General features: G+C 38.4%; 1 protein-coding gene across 6 annotated transcripts in view; it reads left to right on the forward strand.

Moving 5' to 3' along the window:
* Window positions 1-21777, forward strand: part of LOC148835879 (cyclin-dependent kinase-like 5) — a 97931-nt gene that overhangs the window by 12195 nt on the left and 63959 nt on the right. For all 6 annotated transcript variants that reach the window (XM_088913150.1, XM_088913152.1, XM_088913151.1 and 3 more), the window contains exons 2-3: window positions 4776-5006; window positions 11284-11318. In XM_088913150.1, coding sequence (XP_088769276.1) covers window positions 4943-5006; window positions 11284-11318 — 99 coding nt within the window. In that variant the 5' untranslated portion in view covers window positions 4776-4942. The remainder of the gene's footprint in view (window positions 1-4775; window positions 5007-11283; window positions 11319-21777) is intronic.

A 21777-nucleotide genomic window follows, 5' to 3' on the forward strand; every position in this document is an offset into this window, starting at 1 on the left:
TGCCCTTTTATCACCAGAATTGGGATTGTCAAAACTAATGGTTCCATATTAAAGTTGTTCATGTAGGTAGCTGCGTCATCATGCGCAGGCTGCAAAGGAACAAGTAAAGGTTTATTTAGAGAAGAAAAGAAACGCATATTGTTTCGGCTGTGGAGCCTTCTTCGGGAAAAGTGTCACTCTTGGAGACGTTGTGCTCCTTTCATGTGCATTTAAATACAAGTGCTTGGCTGCTCTTAGCTCTGTACAGAAACCCCAGCAATATACTGTATAGACCTCTCGTTTTTGCAAATCTGGCTTTGGTTCAGGTTAATGTTGTCAAAGAAGAGTTAAAGAATCATCATTATTTTTTGTTTTTAATAATGGTTTGTGTTCTACACAATTTCAGATGAGTGGCGGTTGCCTCTGTAGGTGAAGGTGGTTATTTTGTGTTTGCTCGCCCTTTCTTAGATTTCTCAAGGTGGTGAGGCAGTAAACATGTCGTCCAGCTGCTGAACCTGTTGTGCATATTCTTTGAAGGGCGAAGAGAAAGTTGCCGACAGGACAATTTTAAAGGACATTATGCTTCAGTCTCTGCTGGGGGGAAAAAAAAATTAAACTAGTTTATGTCCTTAGCAAACACTGCAAACATATTCACATGCGGTATACTGACAAAACTGATGAGATTTTTCGCTGTGGAAATTACATTTTGTCTTGCAATTTATCTGCGATATACTGTACTGTCAGTGTGCTAATATTAAGGATGTTTTAATAAGTAACCAGACGATGTGTTGATCATTTAATCTTTAGTTTTCATTCGTGTCACTAGAAAATTGGAGGGTTTCGAACGAAACGCATCTTTTCAATCATTTAAAATAAATTGTGAGCTTTCCAGGTCCTAATTACACAGCTGTCATATCACCCCTTACACTGGTTAATCTGAAGTCAGTTTTGAATCCGTGGAACTGACTCATTCTTGTTGGGAGTGTAGGTCTCTCAAAAGAGCAACTTTATAGCTCGGATAGCTCAACCTCTGTAATTGATTAATAGAAACCCCTTGGATCAAAGTGAAAATTGTAAACCTGTTTAATGTGATGCAATCAGAAGAATAGCAAATAAGCCTGGAAGCACACCTTTTGACAGTCGAAAAAGTGAAAAGGGAACTTATCTTAAGGCCTTCTCTTTTTTTCTTAAATTATTGTTCATTGAAATATATCTACATTTTTTGGAGCACATAGGGTAAATAGTCTGGCCTTCAAGTTTCATGCCATGGTAACAAGAGGTTAGGGATGACAGCGTTACACTCTGGTATGTGAATGAAGTCCATACTGCCTGCAAATTGTTGGACAAATAAGAAATGAACCAGAAATCGTACAGAACCCTCCTCATGGGGAAATATACCTGTAGAAATGAGGGATCCTGGGTGAAATGAAAGAAATAAGCTTTTCTTCAGGGACATCAGAATTCATGCAAAGCTGCTCATGAAACGTCCTTTCAACTTGAAGAGATAAGTATTTGACTAGCTAAAGCACAGACAACTATAAGGAAAAAAATAATAGTCAAGTTTTTGTGCTCTGCTTTTTAGTCAGGATTAGCTCAATTTTTTCTCAGCATGCAAACACTTTCTGGGAATATCGGTCTTGTATACTGTATGTGCAGGGCTTCCTACGGTTATATACAGGCCATACAAATGTGTTAACGCTGACAAAAATTGAACACAATCACAATTTTCAATGGAATGTCTTGCGCATTTGGATTTTGGATCTTTCCTTAAGCTATTTTAGTAGTTGACAGAAAAATGCAGAATTTCCTCGCACCTGACTCATTGGGTCACAATATGGACACAATTCTGTGTCCATTTGCTGCTTGTGAACATTGCATGAGAAACGTTTTCTAAACCTCCATCTTGTAGAGAGTGTAGGTCTCTTAAAAAAGCAACTTTGTAGCTCCGATATCCCTTGGATCAGCCTCATAATCTGTTGATTATGGAGAATAATAAAGGTTAATAATCGAAGAATAATTCTAAAGAGTGGAAGCAACTTAATTTTCAAAGTTAAAAAGGACTTGCTGCCTAAAAGATCACAAAATAATAAACAGCGCCTCAAAAGCAAAAAGAAGACAATGAAGGCTTGATGCATACAGTAAACTGAAAATAGCAAAGCTCTTCCTCAGCTAACATCATGGGTAGCCTACATCTTTGATGAATCCTGTGGGGAATGTATGACTTGATTTTTTTAGTATAGTTATTAATTAGTTATTTGTTACGAATTATTGTTTCATAAATGAAGCAGGATTCAACCTGTTGTTAACCTGCATTGCTACCATGGCATTGCTAGATTGGCTGTTCTTTTTATTACATTTTTACAGTTTACATCTAAAATAGAACAACAAATAAGAATTTATTCTACCCTGTGTAAGGATACAACCAAAAAATATTACAATTCTCTAAATGCATGATGAAGAATCAAATTATTAATACTCCTTTTTTGTAGTTTGAGTTTTTCACAAGCAAGGGCCTTTCTCTTTCTCTAACCAAAAGAAGAGAAAATTTTAAAGAAGGTAAATTTGAGTTATTAGTTTGCCAGTTTTAAAAGGTATTCCAGTATTCCTGGTCTAATTAAATGTAGTGTATTTTTCAAATTTAGCCTGTTTAGTGAAGCTGGGAGAAACTGAAAATTCAAACTCGAACCTCAACCGTCACCTCCAGTGGTTCTGATTCTTTACCGCACTAGTTACAATTTTAGTTGGAACTGTAAAGTATTAAAGTTAAAGGTTTTTGTTTTTTTTAATTTGCACCCATACTGCAACACCATCGTTCCAGTCACTCCCTGACAGAAAAGCTCCATCACGAGGACAAAGCAAGGCTCAGTCTCAGTCTCTAGGTTCCTCTCCCCAGTGCTGGCAGTTTCCTGACACTGGAGGAGTCATCGGTGCCCTCAGCTGCCTTTCTCTATCTTTGTATCAAGCAGCGAAGGTCACGACAAGAGACTGACAAATCCAGAGCTTCTGTAGTGAGACTCCTGGAGTTTTCAATTAAATGGGCAGTCTCACCTGGCAGCTGAGTCAGAGCAGATGGATGACTAAAATAAGGGCTGGTGGAACTTTTGACATTGATTTGAGCTTTGGTTGCTCTGCAGTGAGGGTTCTGCATGCCTTCGGAGTTGATTTTCCTCCCCGATTTGATCTTCAGTGTTTCTTCGTGTTGGACTTCTGCATTGGAATTGTTCCACCTCTTAGGGGTTTCATTCCTTCAGGCACTACAGATCTTCCTTACTGAGGAAGAAAGAAACCGAATAAATGTAACTGTAGCATGTTAATAAGATTCCAATTAATCTTGAACAGCTGTTCGTTCCTGCTCTGAAACGCAGCATGATGTAAATCCCCTCTTTGCTTAGTAGCAGTGATTTGTTAGATGAAATCTAATACTAATTTGTGCCACTGTGGTCATGCCTTTTTCCTGCCATTTAGATTCTTAGTGTACTTTATTGTTGGCTATCTTGATGGCAGCGTTACCACCTTGGATATTTTCAGATCTGAAAAACTAAGCAAATCTGTGCCTTTTCTGTACTTTGTGTTGCTGAACCAGCAGGTGACATTTTTTCCCAACAGATGTCCCAGAATGGTGACAAGGAGCACTTACCTGTAGGTGATGTTGTCATTCCAGATGATATTAAATAAAGGGTCCTAACTGCTTGGTCATTATAGATCCCATTGCAATACTCATAAGAGCAAAGTGTTATACCCTGATGTTCTTGCCACATTCCACTATAGAATAGGACAATCTGGCTTTCTTAAAGTTTTCACTCAAATCTGTACTGTCTAGAGCTGCTGCATATCACCCAAATGGGTGCTGCATTTCAGTGTGCCTCTTATATCTGAAGCCCTTTAGGATCCATGGGGGATGAAGAGTGCCATAGAAAGAAAATGAATGTTGTGTCTCTATTCTAGTGACTAAATGGAATGTGCATAGTCATGTAGCCATTCAACTTGGTTTCTGTATTAAGTCCTACTTCCAAAGTACACAGCAGTCTAGCTCCTTAGTACTTCATTTCTTTTTCTCGGCTTTAAATGTTGGATGCGAGTTTAGTGTCTGATGAATGATTGCAAACTTTGGGTGGCAGGTTTTCAAGCTATCAGACAAGTAGTTTGTGGAAGGAATGCGCTTTAAAAAACACAGTACCTTTGTCATAGTATAAGAAGGTAACATATTTCAAAGACTACTGCTGGAATGTCTATGTTTCCTGATTTTTGCCGAATACATTATGTTTTTGAGGATGTAGAAAAGTAATTCTGGGAAAGTCTTCATTTTTTTTTTTCTTCAATTCCATATGTAAACGTTTCTAAGACGAAATACCTGTTTCTTTAAGACCTATTAATTCCAGAGCTTTATCTCCCTGTCATCCAGGGACACAGGCAGCAGATCTTTCCTGATAATGCTACAGCAGCTCAGCAGCTGGTGGGGGTTGTTAATATCCGGCGCGAGTTCCCCTCTACTCTTAGTGACATCAGGCCACTAAAGAAGGCCCATTCAGAGCCTGGAAGTGGCAAAAGCTGACAGAGACCCAACCCATTTCTTCTCGCAGCTACTTGGTCAACGCAGTTAATATTATTGGGGGAAAAATCCAAACCTGGAGAACAAGGGGCCATGGTCTAGACCTTAGAATGTTTTTTGCCTTGGAGCGTCATGACTGTCATGGAAAATTTAACCATGTCTCGTCCCCTCTCCATTTCTCGGAGAGGGCTTGTTTTGGAGTGTACAGAACCAGGCTCTTATATGCCTCTGTGTTTTGCTTTTGCAGGGATTCGCTGAGCTGCTGTGCTAGGCGGAGTGAGCATGTGGAGTGTGCTGTGGGCTCGAGGGATTTGCTGTTGCTCGGGACCTCAGTCCTGGCTGCCCCATGCCGTCTGCTAACGCCCCTTGCTGAGCTGCACTTCCCGGGCCTTACCTCTGGTGGAATTTGTCTTCATGAAGATTCCTGACATTGGTAATGTGATGAATAAATTTGAGGTCCTTGGGATTGTAGGTGAAGGTAAGATTTTTTTTTTCTACTTGTAAATCATTGATGTGCTGTAAAAAGAAATCTAAATCTGTTTTTTTTTCTGAACAATTCTTATTCATACCTTGCTGCCTGAGCCCTGGATTCTGGGATCTGACGTGCATGTCATGATTCTGAGACCTGTGAATCTCCCAAGGCCAATATTACATAATTGATGCCAGAACACCATGTTATCATTTCACCTGCTGGAGAAAGCCTATTAAATAAATTAATAGTTAAATGGTAAGCAAATGTAAATAAAACAGAAATTTAAATAGAGTGCTGTATGCAGTCGTTTTCCACATTTTTATGTAATAGGATTGAAATGAACCTTTTCTTGGTTTTAACTTTTCCCACTTTTGAAACTTGGTTTTGGTAGATCTAAAACATATAATAAAGTAATATACACAGTTTTACAAGAAAATTTAGTATGTCTTGGGAGGTTTTGACAGAACCTGCGTGGAAAGACTCACACTGTATATTTAATCAGCACTGGAGCTGAGCCACTCTTAAAGGTGCAGGAGCTTCGACACAATCTTTGCCATAAGAGTAAAGGTGAATTTTAAACATACTGATGATTTGAAAACGGTTGTAAGAAAAAATATATTTATATATAAATGGCTCTCTGTGCGACGTAAAATGTAAAATTGTGTTTCCACTGTGTATTTGGGGAAAAACACACTTTTATTCACCATCAGGAAAGCGTTAGTCCAGACATCATTAATTACCCGGCTGCAGTTTTATGTGGCAAAAAAAGAAAACGAAGTAATACAGAGGGCTCTGAAACGACAGAACCCTGCTGTCGCAGTACATAACACAACATGAAACGTTTTTCAGTCCAGCGGATTTCACGGTCTTGAAAAGGCCCGAGAAAGATGCCAATGGGCTCATATAGAGTTTTGGAGGATATGCTGAAAATCATCTTTCTCTCTGTGCCCCAGGTAGTCTGTTTATGCGCGAGTTTGCTTAGTGCTTCCACAAAAGGCATCTAATATACACATACCAGCATGTTTAAATGTTTCTGCCAGTAACACTCCAGCTCTTTGTTGCTTATTATCTGAAGAATAGAGTTCTATGGAGCCTAGAATTTGGTACCACTCTCTATGTATACACATGGAGAAAATATTTTCATTATATGAGTGGTCCAATAGCTGGGTAAAATACATTGTAGTGCTTTCTGTAAGGTTATTAATGACATCCTGCTTTGGCACTGGGAGAAATGAGAACCTGCTACCAGGCTGTTCTTTTTATATGATTCCTTATACTGCTGCAGCATGAAAAAATCTTCGCACTTGTTATAGTTTTAATTTCAGACCACGACTCCCATTTCATCTTTCTCAGCTTTTTAAAATATTTTTAGTCTCCTTCTCTCTTTATGCATCGGTTAATGTGTTTTTAAACGTATTCATGCTATACATGTTCTTCATACAGTTACCTACATGATAAGATGCAGATATTTCTTCACATGGAATTGACAAATGTAAGCCCTGGTTGCTCCAGTCCCTTTCACCTGGTTGGTAAGAGTGTGTTCCTAGAGCAGGGTAATTCAGAATCCCATGCTTGGTTCCATGCCAGTACTGGTATCTAGTCCTCATTTCCCTTTCACTTGTATCTCACAGGGCTGTCCTGGAATCCATTCCTCAACTCTGACTAATTAGCCAGCATGTCTACCCATCTGCTAAGGAAATTATTAATAGGTTCAGTGAAACGCTGCTTTTTCCCGTGGTAAACAGTCCTCTCTACCCTCCCCTCCAAAAAACAGAGTACGTGGAGGAAAATGAGAGCAAAGTTCACAAACCGGTTTTATCTCTCACACCATCCAAAAGTGCGGCACATTTTATTTACTGCAGGAAGCCATGTTATTGAACCTCTCGATCTGCTCGTTTGCCAAAAAAGCAGGTTGGAAATGAACAGGATCATGTTCTCCCCTTCCTTCTGTCTCTGGTTTCCAGAGCTAGTTGTGGAGATTTTTGTATGAAATACATGCCAATTCTAGTATGGTACTTAATAAAGTGGATAATTAATATTATTGGATTAATGGAGTACGAAATAAAAATTGAAGCTGCACAAAACTAGCAAGCTTTCTAGCCAGGAGAAATGAAGAACTCGAGTTCAGTTAAATTTATTCTAGTGTTTTCTTCAGGGTTGGCATATAGTTCATTACCACATATTTGACAGTTCATGCTAAATTACTAATGTGATGGCACAGAGATTAAGAAAGGCTCTCGCAGATATAAGACGAATATCTCACTGTATTATTGGATTAATTAAAAGGTACACTATAATGCTTGGTCAAGTAAGTAGTTTGAGGAACTAGATATTGCATCATAATTTGTGAAATCAGGTAATTTTGTATATTGAGAGTACTTGCTGTAAGCATTCAATATTTGTCAGGCAGTAATGCCAAAATTGTACTGTATGCTAAAATGCTTCTAGATATGAACAACAAGCAAACAACTGTCTGTGTGCAGTCAAAGAAAGAAATTGTCTTGTGGTCTACAAGAAAAGATTATAGAATTAGTTATATACATATAATACTCTGTTGGGATTTTATTTTTGTCATTTTGATCACAAAATTTCTATAGCACACACTTGGAAAGAGTAACATGACGGTGTAGCCAAAGTATTTTAACTGGAAAATTTCAGTACTTATGAAACATTCTCCTTAACTAATTGAAAGAACCAAAGTCGTGTTAACACTGGGGCAGTAAGGCCGCCCTTCTGACGAATGTAATTGGAGTTTTTTACTGGAGATAATGGACTGGATGCTCTAAGTGTCCTACCACTAATGTGATTTAAGAAGAAATGAGACTTGAATTTTTATAGAGCAGCACACTGAAAAATCCAGAGTGCTTACGATGCTTGAAGACTGCCTTTGTAATTCTTTGACAGACCAGCCTTTTTGGTACCAAGTTAAATTTTCATGATTGCCATCATTCAGTGCAATAAATGAGTTATACCAGTTAAGGCCAATCAGCTGCTCACCTTCTGCCCTGGAAGGCAGCAGGAAAGAGTTGATGCAATAGACAATCTGTTCACAACACCTGGTGTGAAGTATGTTTGTAATTAATTAACAGAGCTTAGGTGAAATATTTATCCTGGTCAGTGATGTGATAAAGGGAGGAGGAAGCAGAAATGTATTTGAGATTATCAGTTGTAGGTAAAGTTTGTGACCATTGATGACTGATACAGTTATTAGTGTATTTCCATCTGTTATCAGAAAGTGGATTACTCCTGGTTAGGGTCACAGCCACCCAGAAACACCTGCCCACTGCACCCTTAATGAGACACCAGTCCGTCAAAGAGCAAGCACACGCAGGAGAACAATTTAGCGATGCCAGTTAACCTAACTAACAAGAAGCGCAATGAGCAAGCACACTTCTCACAAGCAAAGCGCCCTGGTGCAAAGTCAGTCCCAGAACCAGAGGGCTTTGAGGCAGCCATACTAGCTGCCATGCCACTGTTTTCTTAGATACTTTTTCTACAGAATTGAGTTCAGGCGTTTTCTGAAAGTCTGCATGCAGTTTCCAGAAATTGTGAATTTGACAAATTAAAACTACAGGAATCACGAATGGATTTTGGCTGGAAGTTTTGTTGCTCTGCTTGATTGATTGAGCTGTGATTATTATTCCAGTACAGGATTTTCCTATATCTGGTTCTTTAATTGGTTTTTGTATCAAATAATTCTTAATGCGATTGTGTAATCACCCAGTTTTTTAGATCGGGAACTGCACTGGAATGGATTTGGAAGCTCAGTAGCTGACTACCCCTGCAATGTGTCAACTATATTATTGGCCAATGGAATTCAGCAGTCACAAAATGGCACAATAGCATCTTGGATAATCTTTCTTTTAGATTTAGATACGGTGATCTTGGAGGAGAACTAACGTAATTAAAAGGACACGTCTTGCCATTTTGCTTAATTTAACATCTTCTAAATAATTTTGTTTATGCTAGGAGTGCTCAAGCAGAAACAGAAAATTGAGAACTTCTGATGTTGTACAGGAACCAGCTGAAGCTTATGGAGCTAAAGTGTTTGCATTTACATTTCTGTCTGGCTCTGAATGAACCAGAAGAAAGTACTGGATTAAGAAACAAGCCCTCTGTTTCCCACTCTCTGGAAGTGAATAAGACATTATAATTAGGTTCTGCTAAGGTATACCTGTTTAACTCAAAAGCTTTTTTTAGCTGAAGCTATTTAGTGTAGAGTTCAAATGTCAGATGGATGGTAATGGAAATTTAAAGGAATTGTACTCCCATGGTGAAGTAGAAAACTCTCTGGTGAATGGCTCCTTCAGGTGTTGTGGGTTTTTTCATAAGGGGAAACAAGAACAGAGAAATGTAAATGTAATTTTTTTTTTCTTTTTCAAGGTGATTGAAATTACAAACAGACTCCCTTTGTTTTGTTTTTCTTTCTGTGGGGGAATGTGTTTTTGATTGAAACTGTTCTGGATATACTAAAAACAAATGAGGGTTTCTTTCTGACTTTCGTGTTAAATATAAAGCGTGATTAAATGATCAGGAATGTGACACTACCTTGGCTTATTTTTGCTGTCAAGAACAGGTGTTTATGAAGTGCTTTAATTCAGTCTTAATTTATTATGTCTTCTAGCTGTTTATTTAGAATTTTAATCTTTAAAGCGATTTTTCAAAAGGATTGCCTTGGATTATCCACTTTCTTAATTAAGATAATTGTCAGGGAACTGAGAGTCTGTTCTATGTGGTATGCATCTCTAGCTTTATCTTTGTTTGCATAATGTGGAATGCTTTGAAATAGAAATGATCTGCATAATTCATTGTGACAATCATACTGGAAATATCTGCAGATATAAAGATATCTGGAAAATATGTGGAACAAGATGCTATCTTTTATCCCTAAAATTGCGATCAAGTCATCACAAATATTCTGGGACTGTTCTTCTTCTACTTGACTAGCATTTTTTCACTTTGTATGTCATCAGTTCACAAGGTGAATATATACAGCACAAGTTTTGACAGATTCACATGTGCCTCTATGTTTAGCTTAAAGCTGTGAGATCAGAAAGCAGTTTTTAAACTGTACTCTTTTTCTGTTAAGTGGCAGTTTATTAAAATGCTGGACTCTTGTGGTGAACTTGGTAAAGTAGAGAATTTCAGTCATCCAAAAAGCTTGGTGTGAGTGCAGAAGTCTAAACTGTGTGTTTCTTGTTCTGAGATGGTTTGGTTTTACTATGCTGCTGAGCCCAGTGGTTTTTCCAGGAGCCATTATTCTGCACTGCAGTTGGCTGTTTGCTTCATAACACATATCCCATTTAGAGAAGAAGCAACGGAATAGATTTGATGCATTCCTGGTAATATGAGCAATAGAATGTTTACTATATTGGAGGCACTGTATTTTATCAATAATAAAAGAACAGATTTCTTTTTTTTTGTACTGAGTAAAGAATGCGCTCAAGGGCAAGGTGTTTTCAGTAAGTTACTTCATAGTTTTGGTTTACATGTGATCTCATTTAATTATCTTTGTATCCCAAGATATCTTTAAAACATCACAAACCATCTTATCTATTAAAATAATATTATGTTATTACGTATATTGGTTCATTCACGTTAAAGCTGCGTGCTTGTAGACTGGCCTTAACTAGATATCTTGGATTTTCTTTCACATTAAATTGTGAGCTTTTGTTACAGTTCATCTGACCATCTCTCTGTGTAGATATACACACTTCCAAACATGTCCCAATTTTTATAAAGCCTTTGAAACTGGAGCTGTATGGACACTGAAGGGAAGCATGATATAGAGCCAGACAGTATTGGCATTTCAGCTATGGAGGAGTGCCATGACTACTGCAGTCACTGCCCAGAGAAACTTCTAAAAATACTTCCTATTGAAGCTGTAGAGATGTCTGCAGGTGTGAAGTGTGAAGAATCAGACCGCGATGCATTGTGGAGTTTTTTTTATAGTCCCAAGCAATTCCAGGCTCCCTTCGTTTTATGTTTATTTTTGTTGTTTTAAATGAAATCTTAGAGATCTGCACAAACTTTTTGTTTTATGATGAAAACCTGAAATGAATCAAGAATGCAATTTTATTTTTATTTTAGATGTAATTTCACTGCCTGCTGGCAAATATTTACAGTATATAATTTGTAACTAGTTCTACGAGCTTGCCTCTTTTTTGAAAGCCCTACACCATACGAGGAAGGAAAATACTCGTTGTTTCTGTTGTAGTAATGTGCTGTGTCTGTGGTGCTTGTGTCTTATAATGTAAAAAATACCCTTATTCTTATTTTCTAGGAGCCTATGGAGTGGTACTTAAGTGCAGACATAAGGTAAGTAAATAGTTTCTTTTACTCACATGGGTCTGTCTTGTAGCGTTAATGTAATGATACGCAAATTACACAGCTGTAAACAGTCCTATAGATCAGGTGTATATTACTAGAGCATTAAATCTTTTAGCACTTGAAGAAAAGGGATTATAAAGGGTGGATGGTTTTACCTTTATTACTGCTTGTCAGAGCATGCAAATGAAAAGGACACAATCCCCAGAGTGCTGAGGAAAATTGAGAAGGATTAAAAATCAGACGTGCACATGTTAAATGAAAGAAGCAGTGCATATTTCATGATGCCTTGAAAGGTTATTGAGTGATGTTAAAAAAGGGGCATGTGTTCTTATCCTGGGGTTTTCATGAGGACAAAAGTCCTCACAAAATGTTGTGTAATTCCAAAAAGGAATAAACATGGTATGGTGTGACTGTTGCATTGATTGTTGTGAAATTGTTTTTGCTGTAAATGTAATTTTTAATCCTAGGACGCTCAGTGTCTTAGATGCACTCCCTGTCTGATGTACATCAAGCGTCTGATTAGACACCATAGTGGCTGCCTGACGGGGTACATTCTGATGTACTTGCTGTGCACTGTGCAGGGGTGTTTTGCCTGTATTCTGAAATCTGATGTAGTGTTATGTCAGTGAGTAGTGCGAGGTCACAACTCACCTATCTGTAGTGAACGGTCTTGGTTCTAATTCTTGCACATAGCTGTGGAAAATAGATCACTGCTTTAAATATCTTCTTTTAACAGCTGTTTGAAAGAGGACAAGTGTGTACTAAACCTTGCAGAACAGAGGAGCTCGTTTTGCTCATTTTTATTTTTCGAGTTTAATGATCTATGTAATCTCCAAGACTCTTGTCAAATATTCCTAATTGCTAACAGGATAAAGCAATGGAAATAAATGTTACAAGCAGTTTCTGCAGTTCAGAACATAGTTGTAGTAATTAATCTCAGCCATATTAACCTCAAGTCATTAAACTTATCAAAGGGTTTTAGAGGTGTGATGTTTTAAAATGTTAAAATTCTTGGGATCCTTAGCAAGATGTTGTCACTATAATTAAGATTCCTTCTTTTTTTGCTACTGATATAAACCAAATGGTTGCTGCCACAAAACTCTAGAAACGGACGCCTCCCGATGCTTAAGTCACAATCTTCTCCTCTGTTGGCTTCTTCAGGCAGGTCTGTCTGCGAAACAGAAAGCTGCCGCACGCTGTATTGTGTAATGACTTGCAGTGCTGTGCATGACACCCACTCTGCTCTTAGCTTTTCTTCATTTGCAACACCCCCAGAAAATCCTGACAAAACCTGCGTCAGTGTAAGTGTTATAGCAGTGCGCTCTTACATTACAAACACACTGGTGCCTGAGAATAATGCTTTTGTTGCTTGACGGGACAGTGTTACAGTCTTTATTTACTGGTGGCATGTACCAGAGTCTGAGGACTGTCTCTGAAAATCTATATATTGTTTAAATTAATATATTAACGTAAAGCTTTCATTTACTAGCTAAAATTACAGGATTGCCTGTTTTGTTTTTTTGTTTCTAGCAGCACCTCTTCTGTATCAACATTTGTATAAACAGCTTTTCTGTACAGATAGCTTTTTTTCTGTATAGAATGCACAGAAAGGAAGCACTATGCTGACTGACTAGTTCATTTTTGAATGGGATAGACAAGTATTACATTTTAAGCTTGAAAACTTGTGCTGTGCTCAGGCCTTTCTCTGTACTTCCAAATGTACTTTCTGCATGGTGAGCCACTGGGCACCGTTGAGGCAACTGTGTGCCCTTATATCTCTGGTTACTTCTAGTAAAGAGAAGGTTTTGCATTAATTTAAGCATTGTTTATTAATATTAATAAAGCTCAGCTTCTTATAAATGCTGGTGATCATCCTGATTTCTGTGATGGAAAATAGAAATCTCACCTCACAGCTTCATTCTTGAAAATAAAAATGAACTGCAGGGCATTTTTCATAAAACCCACCATCTGTTTTTCCTGGGAGGTAATGGCTGTTCCCATCTCCCATACCAATGTGCTTTTCTAGCTCATAAACAGGGTTTTCTGGCACAGTAATTTCATTGGCTTGTGCCATAAGAAAACCTTTTCCATCGTTTGTGTAGGCTGAAAATGATTCCCTCAAAAATCAATGATGGTATTCGTATGCTGTTTGTGTCTGACATGACAATTTTGTTCCTCAACGTTATTAATGTATGGTATGTATTGTAGTAAAGTCTGGGAGTAATTGTGTTGTAACGTAGTAGGTACAAATCAACTTGACATTCATCATTATTTTGTTAAGGCTAGTTCCTTTAAACTAAAGAGTGATTATTTCTCTCTCAAACAAATTTAATTCTTAGCCAGTAGCTGGACATTAAGGGGGGCAGTCCTTGTAATTCACAATTTCCTTACTACTGTATCATCACTATAATATATAGGGATGGCCCTTTAGTTGGTGGAGTTTCCTTTGCATTCAGTTGATTGTATTGTTAAAGGTTTATTTCATGCTGAAAGGAAAAAAAAAGATGCAATGTTTCAGCTGTCTTCAGGTGGCCAAAACGTTGTCTCTCTCTTTTTTTTTTCCTTTCAGCATGGAATAAACCTTAACCTGTTCCTTTGCAGCCTATGCCTGCTGACTCGGCCAATTACTTGACCTAATTGTATTGTTGTCATTTTGCCCTGGGTTTCAAGGTTTATTTCTTGAGCAGTTGCAGGTTTGGAAGTCAAGCTGCCCTTATGTGTGCAGTACTTTCCGTAGTTTGCTGTTGAAGTTTACATTGGCAGTGAAGTCATAGTGTATCATCTGATATTGCTTTTTTTGCTCTGGCTAACAAACTGTGGACTGACTGAGCTGAAACTGTTCATTCCATTGAGTAAGGTGTACTTTTAAAAAGCATATGGTTTCTGTTAAGGATAACTAACTTCTGCCTGGAGCAACTTCTGTTGCTTGATTTTCAAATGCCCTTCAAACAATTTTGTACTGGAAAAATAGAAGAGTGATTTCAAGTGTGAATCAGCTCAGGCCATTAGAGTACATCTATAATACTACATTGAAAAGGGCCTTTTTACTCGCTCTAGGCCAAATTGTTCGGTAGGCTGTAGTAGGCATTCCATTACAGTTCTATAGAGCGAGGTAAGAATTTCATCCTAATGGTGGAATAAGCAACGTGCTAGTGAATAATGGAGTAGTTGCATGACATGGCACCCTTTTTATTCTTGATAACAAAAAGACATTGATTGGTTCCCAAGGCAAAAGGAAACCAAATCAATCCTAATGTATTCTAGTTTACAGCTGTTACCAATTTTTTACACCCAGGCTAAGAAGCAATACTCAGCACATCAATGAAGGGTCAATCGAATTGCATTAATCATCCTCTATTTAGCATTGTTTAAAAGGTTCTAAATGATAAGAGAAAAAGAGAAATTGTACATGTTTCCTGGAGGACTGAAGTAATGGTGGGCCTTGATAAACTTATGCTTGTCATTTTAAGCTTTTTTTTAAAAAAAAGTGGACTTGCCTAAAGTCATGCATAAATGAATCACTTTTGAACAGCAATTAATGATTTATCGCACAGCTTGCTGCTGAGGAATTCCTTTCTTATTTGCACACTATAAGAATAATGAAGAGTTTAGATTAAAGGCATGTAGGGGAGAGATGGTGTGATTGCCGTTGTCTCATTTAACTTTTCTGAGTTCCTGGCAGAGAGTGGCGTATTATGTAGTAAGAAGTCGAATGTAACCGTTCTTTGATTTTACTGCAGAACAAATGAATATAGGAAAAGGTACATGAAGGACGTTGAGTAGGAATTTGCTGTTCTTCTACGCAGATGTGATGTTCTTTGTAACTCATTGAGAAGACCTCAGTAGCTTACAAAATGAAAAATCTATTCCAGGCATTGCAGAATGTCAGGCAAGGTGTACAAAGCAAGGTGGATTTTGGGCTAAGGGTCGCGAGTGGCTTTGTACCCTCCACTTGCTGTGGGGAAAAATATACCTCCTGCAGAAGAACCTGAATTTATCCACACCCGTTTTTTTTTATGAGCCTCAACATATAAAAATGTGAGGAAAATTTAAGGATCAGTTTGTCTTAAGAATACTTAGGACATCTGCACCTGAATTAAAGCTATTTTCATCTTAATCTAGGAATAAGTTAGGTATAGGCTGAACTTTAACCCTGTTACACCAACTGATCATAAGTAATCTTTCAGTTATAGATGGGCTTTAAATCAGGCTCTATGAAGGGTAGGCTAACAAATCAGTCTTTGCTGTGGACTCTGTGGAATCCAGTGTTTGCAGCTTAAATTATTTATCCAAGCTAAAGAAAAAAGTAAGAAAATGGGCATATTTGGGCATATATTGTCTAAAGACTCTTAAAGTCACAGTATCAGTGGGAAAACAACAACAACCAGCAATATCAACCACATTTGTAATTGTGGCTTTGGTGCTGTGCTCAGTTTTGCTTCTAGCAGTTTGCTGGTTTGCTTATCACACTCGAGATCTTCTCAGCCTTTGACAGCTGCTGACTGCTGTTTAAATATCTGAATCATGGCATCACTGTAAAGCAACTGTTTTGGTGGAGGTCCCCACAAGTTTTTGGGTGCTTTCTAAGTTTGTTGATGCACTTTAAAAAGGGTATTTCAAGTGCTCTGCTTTTTCGTAAGTTGTTACTTATGCCATTGTTCTGTGGAGAATGTAGGGTGCTTTTCTGTTTATGTACTGTAGCAAAACTACCTTTACAGTTTCACTGTCTGAAAAGTTGGATTTCCTTTTTCTGGCAATTCGTGCATCCAGTATATAACCTGAATCTACAAATGAAAAAACTGAAAGGTAATTAAAGTAGTGCATGTTAATGTGATAATACTTGACAAAAAATATAAACGCTAGTTAGGGGTAGCCACAGTAATTGAAATATTTCTGTCAGGTGTAAGAAGGATTTGTAAGGGGTGGAGTTGGTGGAGACCTGTGCCAGGTCTCTGGGGAAAAGGCCAAACTCTGGGTAAGTGAGCACAAACCCTTGAGGATGGGATTTTGTGAAACAAAGGAGTGAGGAAAGCTTGTACAGATCCGCATTTGAAGGTAAAATAGAACAGTCGTGTAGCCCTGTCGTTAAACCCACAGAGGAATTGAATTCAGACTTGAAAGAAGTAGTGTGACTTGTTTTGATTAGCTGGTGTTACGGGCTGGTATATATGCCTTGTGTCTGAACAGTCTTCACCGGGCACCTTGACGGAGGCAGCCTTTCGCTTGCTAGAGGGAAGTCCCAGGGGTACCAAGAAGCGTGAACAGCATCTTGACTTGACTGCTGGAAAGGCCAGAAATAAAAATGAAAAATAATATTTTTCAGGCTATCTCATGGATTTATCTCCTCGTTTCATCTACAGAGCAGAAACATTTCTTCTGTTTACAGTACCAGCTCAATGTTTTGTATCTTGTCATGTTCTTTTTCTTCGGTTCAGCTGAAATCAAACCTTGACAGCGTTTGAAGCTGTATAATTGATTATTGAACCATTTAACACTTACTTTTTCTCCTCGTTTTGCTCCTAGGAACGATGTGATTCATATCTCGAACAACCAGCAAGCGTGTCCTGTTTTTAATTCTCTTTTGCGCACTGTATCTGGTTTTGGATAACGCCTTGGATTTCTGTACCTGTGTGCTTCTGTTACGGAAAGATAAAAACAGAAGAAAACATTGTGAAATTTCCACGCAAGCATTGCAGTGAGCGCAAGGAAGAAAATCTAAAAACAGACTCCTGTTAATACCTCAAAAGGTGTAATTACCAAGCTGCATGATTCTCCTTTTGATTGAATCAATTTCCAAAGGCAGCTGCACACAGCAAGGTTTTCATTATATGAAAACATTACTAGTATTTTGATCAAGTCTTGATTATTTTTACACTATGCAATTTAAAAAGAGCATACATACTGTACAAGTATGACTGAAGGAATTGTCAAAGATATTCTTGTTTATTTTGATATAGTTTCAGAATCTCATTTGAAAACACAATGTGGGCTCATTATAGTTCTGAAAAGTCTGATCTTTGTTTATTAAATTTAGTTTTATTGATCATTTTTTACCCCCCAATTTAATCGTGCAGGTGTTAGTCAGCTCCGTGTTACTGCTGTGACCCTTACAGGTTCACAGATGATGCTATAAGAGCCATGGACTCTTTTCTGAAAAGGCACCCTTGTCTGACAATCATCCCAAGCATTGCTGCCTCCCTCGCAGAGTTGGGACCCTGGGTTCAATTCTGGACCTGGGCTGGAATTTGTAAATTCTCCCCACGTTTGTGTGGGTATCCTCCTATAGTCCAAGGACATACTGGCAGGTTAACTGGCTTCTGGTGTAAGTGTGTGTATTTGTGTCTGTGTGCTCTGCGATGGACTTGCACCCTGTCCAGGCTTTATTCTGCCATGTGCCAGTTGCTTGCTGGGATAGGTTCTGGCTCTCCCGCAGCCCTGCATTAGATGAAGCAGTTAGAAAATGGATGGAAAAAAACTGCATCTGTTTTGTAAAAATGTAAGGAAATGTGTACACACCCACACACTGAATTAAAAACTGCAATTGTACAGTAAGCTCTAGATGTTTGAAGTTTGCCTATGTTACCCCAATATCATCAAGGCTTTCCAAAGAATTTAAAAATTGTCTCTTTTAGGTGGATTTATTTATGGTTTGACGGCTTTAAAATTTGCTTTCAGGTTTCCAGCTTTTTACTCTTTGAACATTTACAAAACTGTTTAAACTATCAAAACTGACTGGAAACGAACAACATTTTGCAGAAAACCACGGTGAAAATCTTCTTACAGTAGTTAACTGCTCCTTGCTCAGGAGCCCAACGGAGTAGGATTCCTATCCCGCAGCCGGCAGAGGAATCCTACTCCGTCGGGCTCCTGAGCAAGGCCCTTAACCCCAACTGCTCCAGGGGTGCCGTACAATGGCTGACCCTGCGCTCTGACCCCAGGCTCTCTCCCTATCTGTGTGTCTGTATGTCTCACGGAGAGCAAGCTGGGGTATGCGAAAAGATAATTCCTAATGCAAGAAATTGTAAAGGGTTAATAAAGTGATGTTATTAATTGCAGATAAATTTGAGGTGATGGAGCTGAAATGAACACTTGGCCGGAGTTGTAGATGATCACTACCTTGGTCACTATATACTGTAAGCATAAATGTTCCTCATTCTCTGGGTGAAGAATTATGCTTCTAAGGAGTCAGAGAGCTTACCTCATGTGTAAAATTGACTGATCCCATCTGAAGCACCTTGCTGGGGGGTAGGTGTGAGAAATCCATCCTGACTCTTGTTTTAAAAGTATCCACTTTAGATGTGTACAGTCTAAGGTGGTTGCCACTTGATTATTTTACTTTTTAGATGAGCCCCTTTAATTTTGGCTTCAATGTGCAGAGCGTAATATTAGGTGAAATTCTATAGCTGTCAGTGTATTCAGCTTTCTGTACACGTGAACTGTGATACCTCACTGGGAATTCCAAGAGAAGTCTGTGTTTTGGAATTTCTGATTTAGAATTTGTATTCTGTCAGGCTAATTTGTTTTACATATAGCCTACAGAGATCTATTATTGCTCAAGCGTTTAACTTCTGTGGTGCTTTGAGTACCTTTCTTTGTATCCATTTCTGTATATAGTCAGTGGGGCTACAGATGTGTCATTGTAGAAACATGATGAGATTCATTGCAATTTCCTTTGTCGTTTTTGATTTTGGGGTTGTGAAACGAGGATCTGTTTTAAGGATATACTGTACCCCTTCCTAATCTATATCTAAATTCTGGCAAGCCTTCAGTTTGTAGAATAAGCAAACAGTATAGAAGGTGCAAAAAGAAAAGTCAAAGAGATTTAGATAAAATTCAAGACTGGGCAAATGCCTATCAGATTATGTTTAATGTAGACAACTGCAGAGGGTTACATGGAGGTAACAGAAACATTGTCTATGCATAAAAGATGGGGAAACACTGAGTTTGAAGAAGCTGTGTATATACACAAGTTTGATGTTTATGCTGACTGCTTCTAGACAGCGGGGGATGTAATAAAAAGCTAAACAGGATGTTGGGATATATGGCTGGAAGTGCTGAATTTAAATGAAGGAAAGTTATGTTAAAATTGTGCAACGAGAACTCTTGTGGATTAATTTGTACATTTCTGTTCACCGCTTTTACAAGAAATCGATAAGCTACAAAAAGAAAGCACTCTTTTAGCAACTGATGTCTGGTTTCCTTCAATAAATTGCAAGGATGTGATCCTTGGATCTATTAGGGTCTCGTAACCAAACAATCTACTGTATAAATGCCAAATGCCTCACACTTGTAACCTCTCTAATTTTCTTCTGAACATTGTGGTATTCAGGATGGCAAAACAGAGGAATGAAAAAGCAGCTTGTTAAAGCAAAAAAGTACTGTGCGTGCTTTTAGATCAATTTATGCCCTGAAACAGACTTTTTCAGAAAACGAAAACATAATCAAATATTTCATGAGGACAGAAGGTTTTGGGTGATGGCTCTTTCCAAGCCGTGGCAATGATCTAGGTGGTGTGTCAGACATTTTTTGTGTGGAAAGAAGAAAGGAAAATATAGTCTCCTGCAGGAAGGAATCTACTGAGACTGCTTGTAAAATAAGATTTTATGAAATAGGTTAGAGTATGTTTTTCCATAGTGTGCAAGGCCAGGCAGAATTCTAGCTTGCAGCTCCTTTAATGTGGTCCAAGTTGGCTCCTGCAGGACTCCACAAAGAGAGTGGAGAGCAGGGAAGGAGCTGAGAAGCTGGCATAGCCCCTCAGGAGCCCTGTGCAGACTGTGGAAATTAAAAACTTGGACAGTCAGCAGTATGTATTACTATAAACGGGGACTCTGTTGCTAAAGCACCATATTAAATTTTGATCGCGCTTTGATCTTGGCAGCTTGTGCCCTTTACTTCACCTTCGTGCTTGGCTGCAGGCTGCTCTTTGGCTGGTGGTTTGTGTAAATGACGACAAACCGGTCTGTGGTACTGTACTCTTTGTGGGACATATGTTTCAAGTGTAACACGACCCTTATCTGTGGAAATTGCTTTATTTAACCTCTGTTTGGCTGGAACAGCCGCTGAGAATAAACTGCTTTTTAAGGGACATTTCAACAAGGTGACCCTAAGCTCTTTAGGTGACACTTTTACATTAAAAAATCTGCCCATTCTCCTGCGCAGAGAATTGTGTATTCTGTCTCATGCTTTTTTCCTTAAATTCACTGCATAGGAAAAAGGCAGATTTTGGAGGATAATGTACTAATTATGACTTTTTTTTTTTTAGTTTTAGCATTGGAAATGCTAAAATGTCTAGCATCCTGCATTTTCCTCCCAGCAGGAGGGAGTGGCTATAAATGGGGTATACACTCAGCTCAGAGGCAGGTTTTGAATTCAGAATCTAGGCTGGAGCAAGAAACAGAGTCTCATCAATTCCTTTCTGTCTAAGCAGGGTATTAAATCACTCTCTGAATGGTTAATCAGTTCCTGCAAATTTCAGTTTTAGTTAAGCACCCTCAATCAGGGCATGTTTCTCTCCTGCCTAGTTGTGTTTTCAATTGTTCTTCACCCTGTACAGCGAGCAAGATCACCAACCCGCTTGGGGAAAAAAATATGAACTGTATCTCCTGATTGTTGTCTCATTTTCAGAGAATATATATTATATTACAAGGCTACTGTTATCTCCTTTTTATCTAAATAGTTGTTGCGCGTCTAGTATAATTTTTTGTCAAGCAGTCCTGTTTAAATTTAAACCCGAGATACAAAAATATAATTATTGAAAAGAAAGCTGAAATCTTAAATAATGCGGTGGCTCACGTTTGAGGTTTATCGTACCTGCAATAGTAATCCCTGTACTTAAACATAGTTTAAATGTTCTATGTTAGAAATCACAGTGGATATGGGCACCTGCTAAACAAATAAGAATAAATTTGGTCATAGCAGTACACCTGCACGGATGAGAGTATTTTTCCATGTACAGAAAATCATAAATGTAAAAAAGTGTTACCAAAAAAAGATGCATAAAAAATGGCACCATTAAACAACAGTAACAGACCCTGTTAACATCTGACCATTGTTTTTACCTTGTCATATTGTGACAACACGGTCAGCTGCTTTTGTACACACTTGAGCAAAGCATTCCACTTTGACTGCTCCTATAAAAACATCATCCAGGAAAATCAACAAAAACAGACAAATTATGAAGCAGGGTTTTAGGGATCTGTATGGTCAGCTTCAAGAGAATGTCTTTGATTGTAAACACAGAAGGGATCCACATTTTGTTTCTTGAGTACTGTAGAACAAGAAAACCAGCAGCCATATCACTCTGCAACTCACAGCTGGCAGCCCACTGAAGCTCAGCAGGTGTGAGCCTGGTCAGTACCTGGATGGGAGACCTCCTGGGAAAAACTAAGGTTGCTGCTGGAGAGGTGTTAGTGGGGCCAGCAGGGGGCGCTCACCCTGCGGTCTATGT

Source organism: Atractosteus spatula, chromosome 4, assembly GCF_055471065.1.
Source record: "Atractosteus spatula isolate fAtrSpa1 chromosome 4, fAtrSpa1.hap1, whole genome shotgun sequence".
Classification (NCBI taxonomy): domain Eukaryota; kingdom Metazoa; phylum Chordata; class Actinopteri; order Semionotiformes; family Lepisosteidae; genus Atractosteus; species Atractosteus spatula.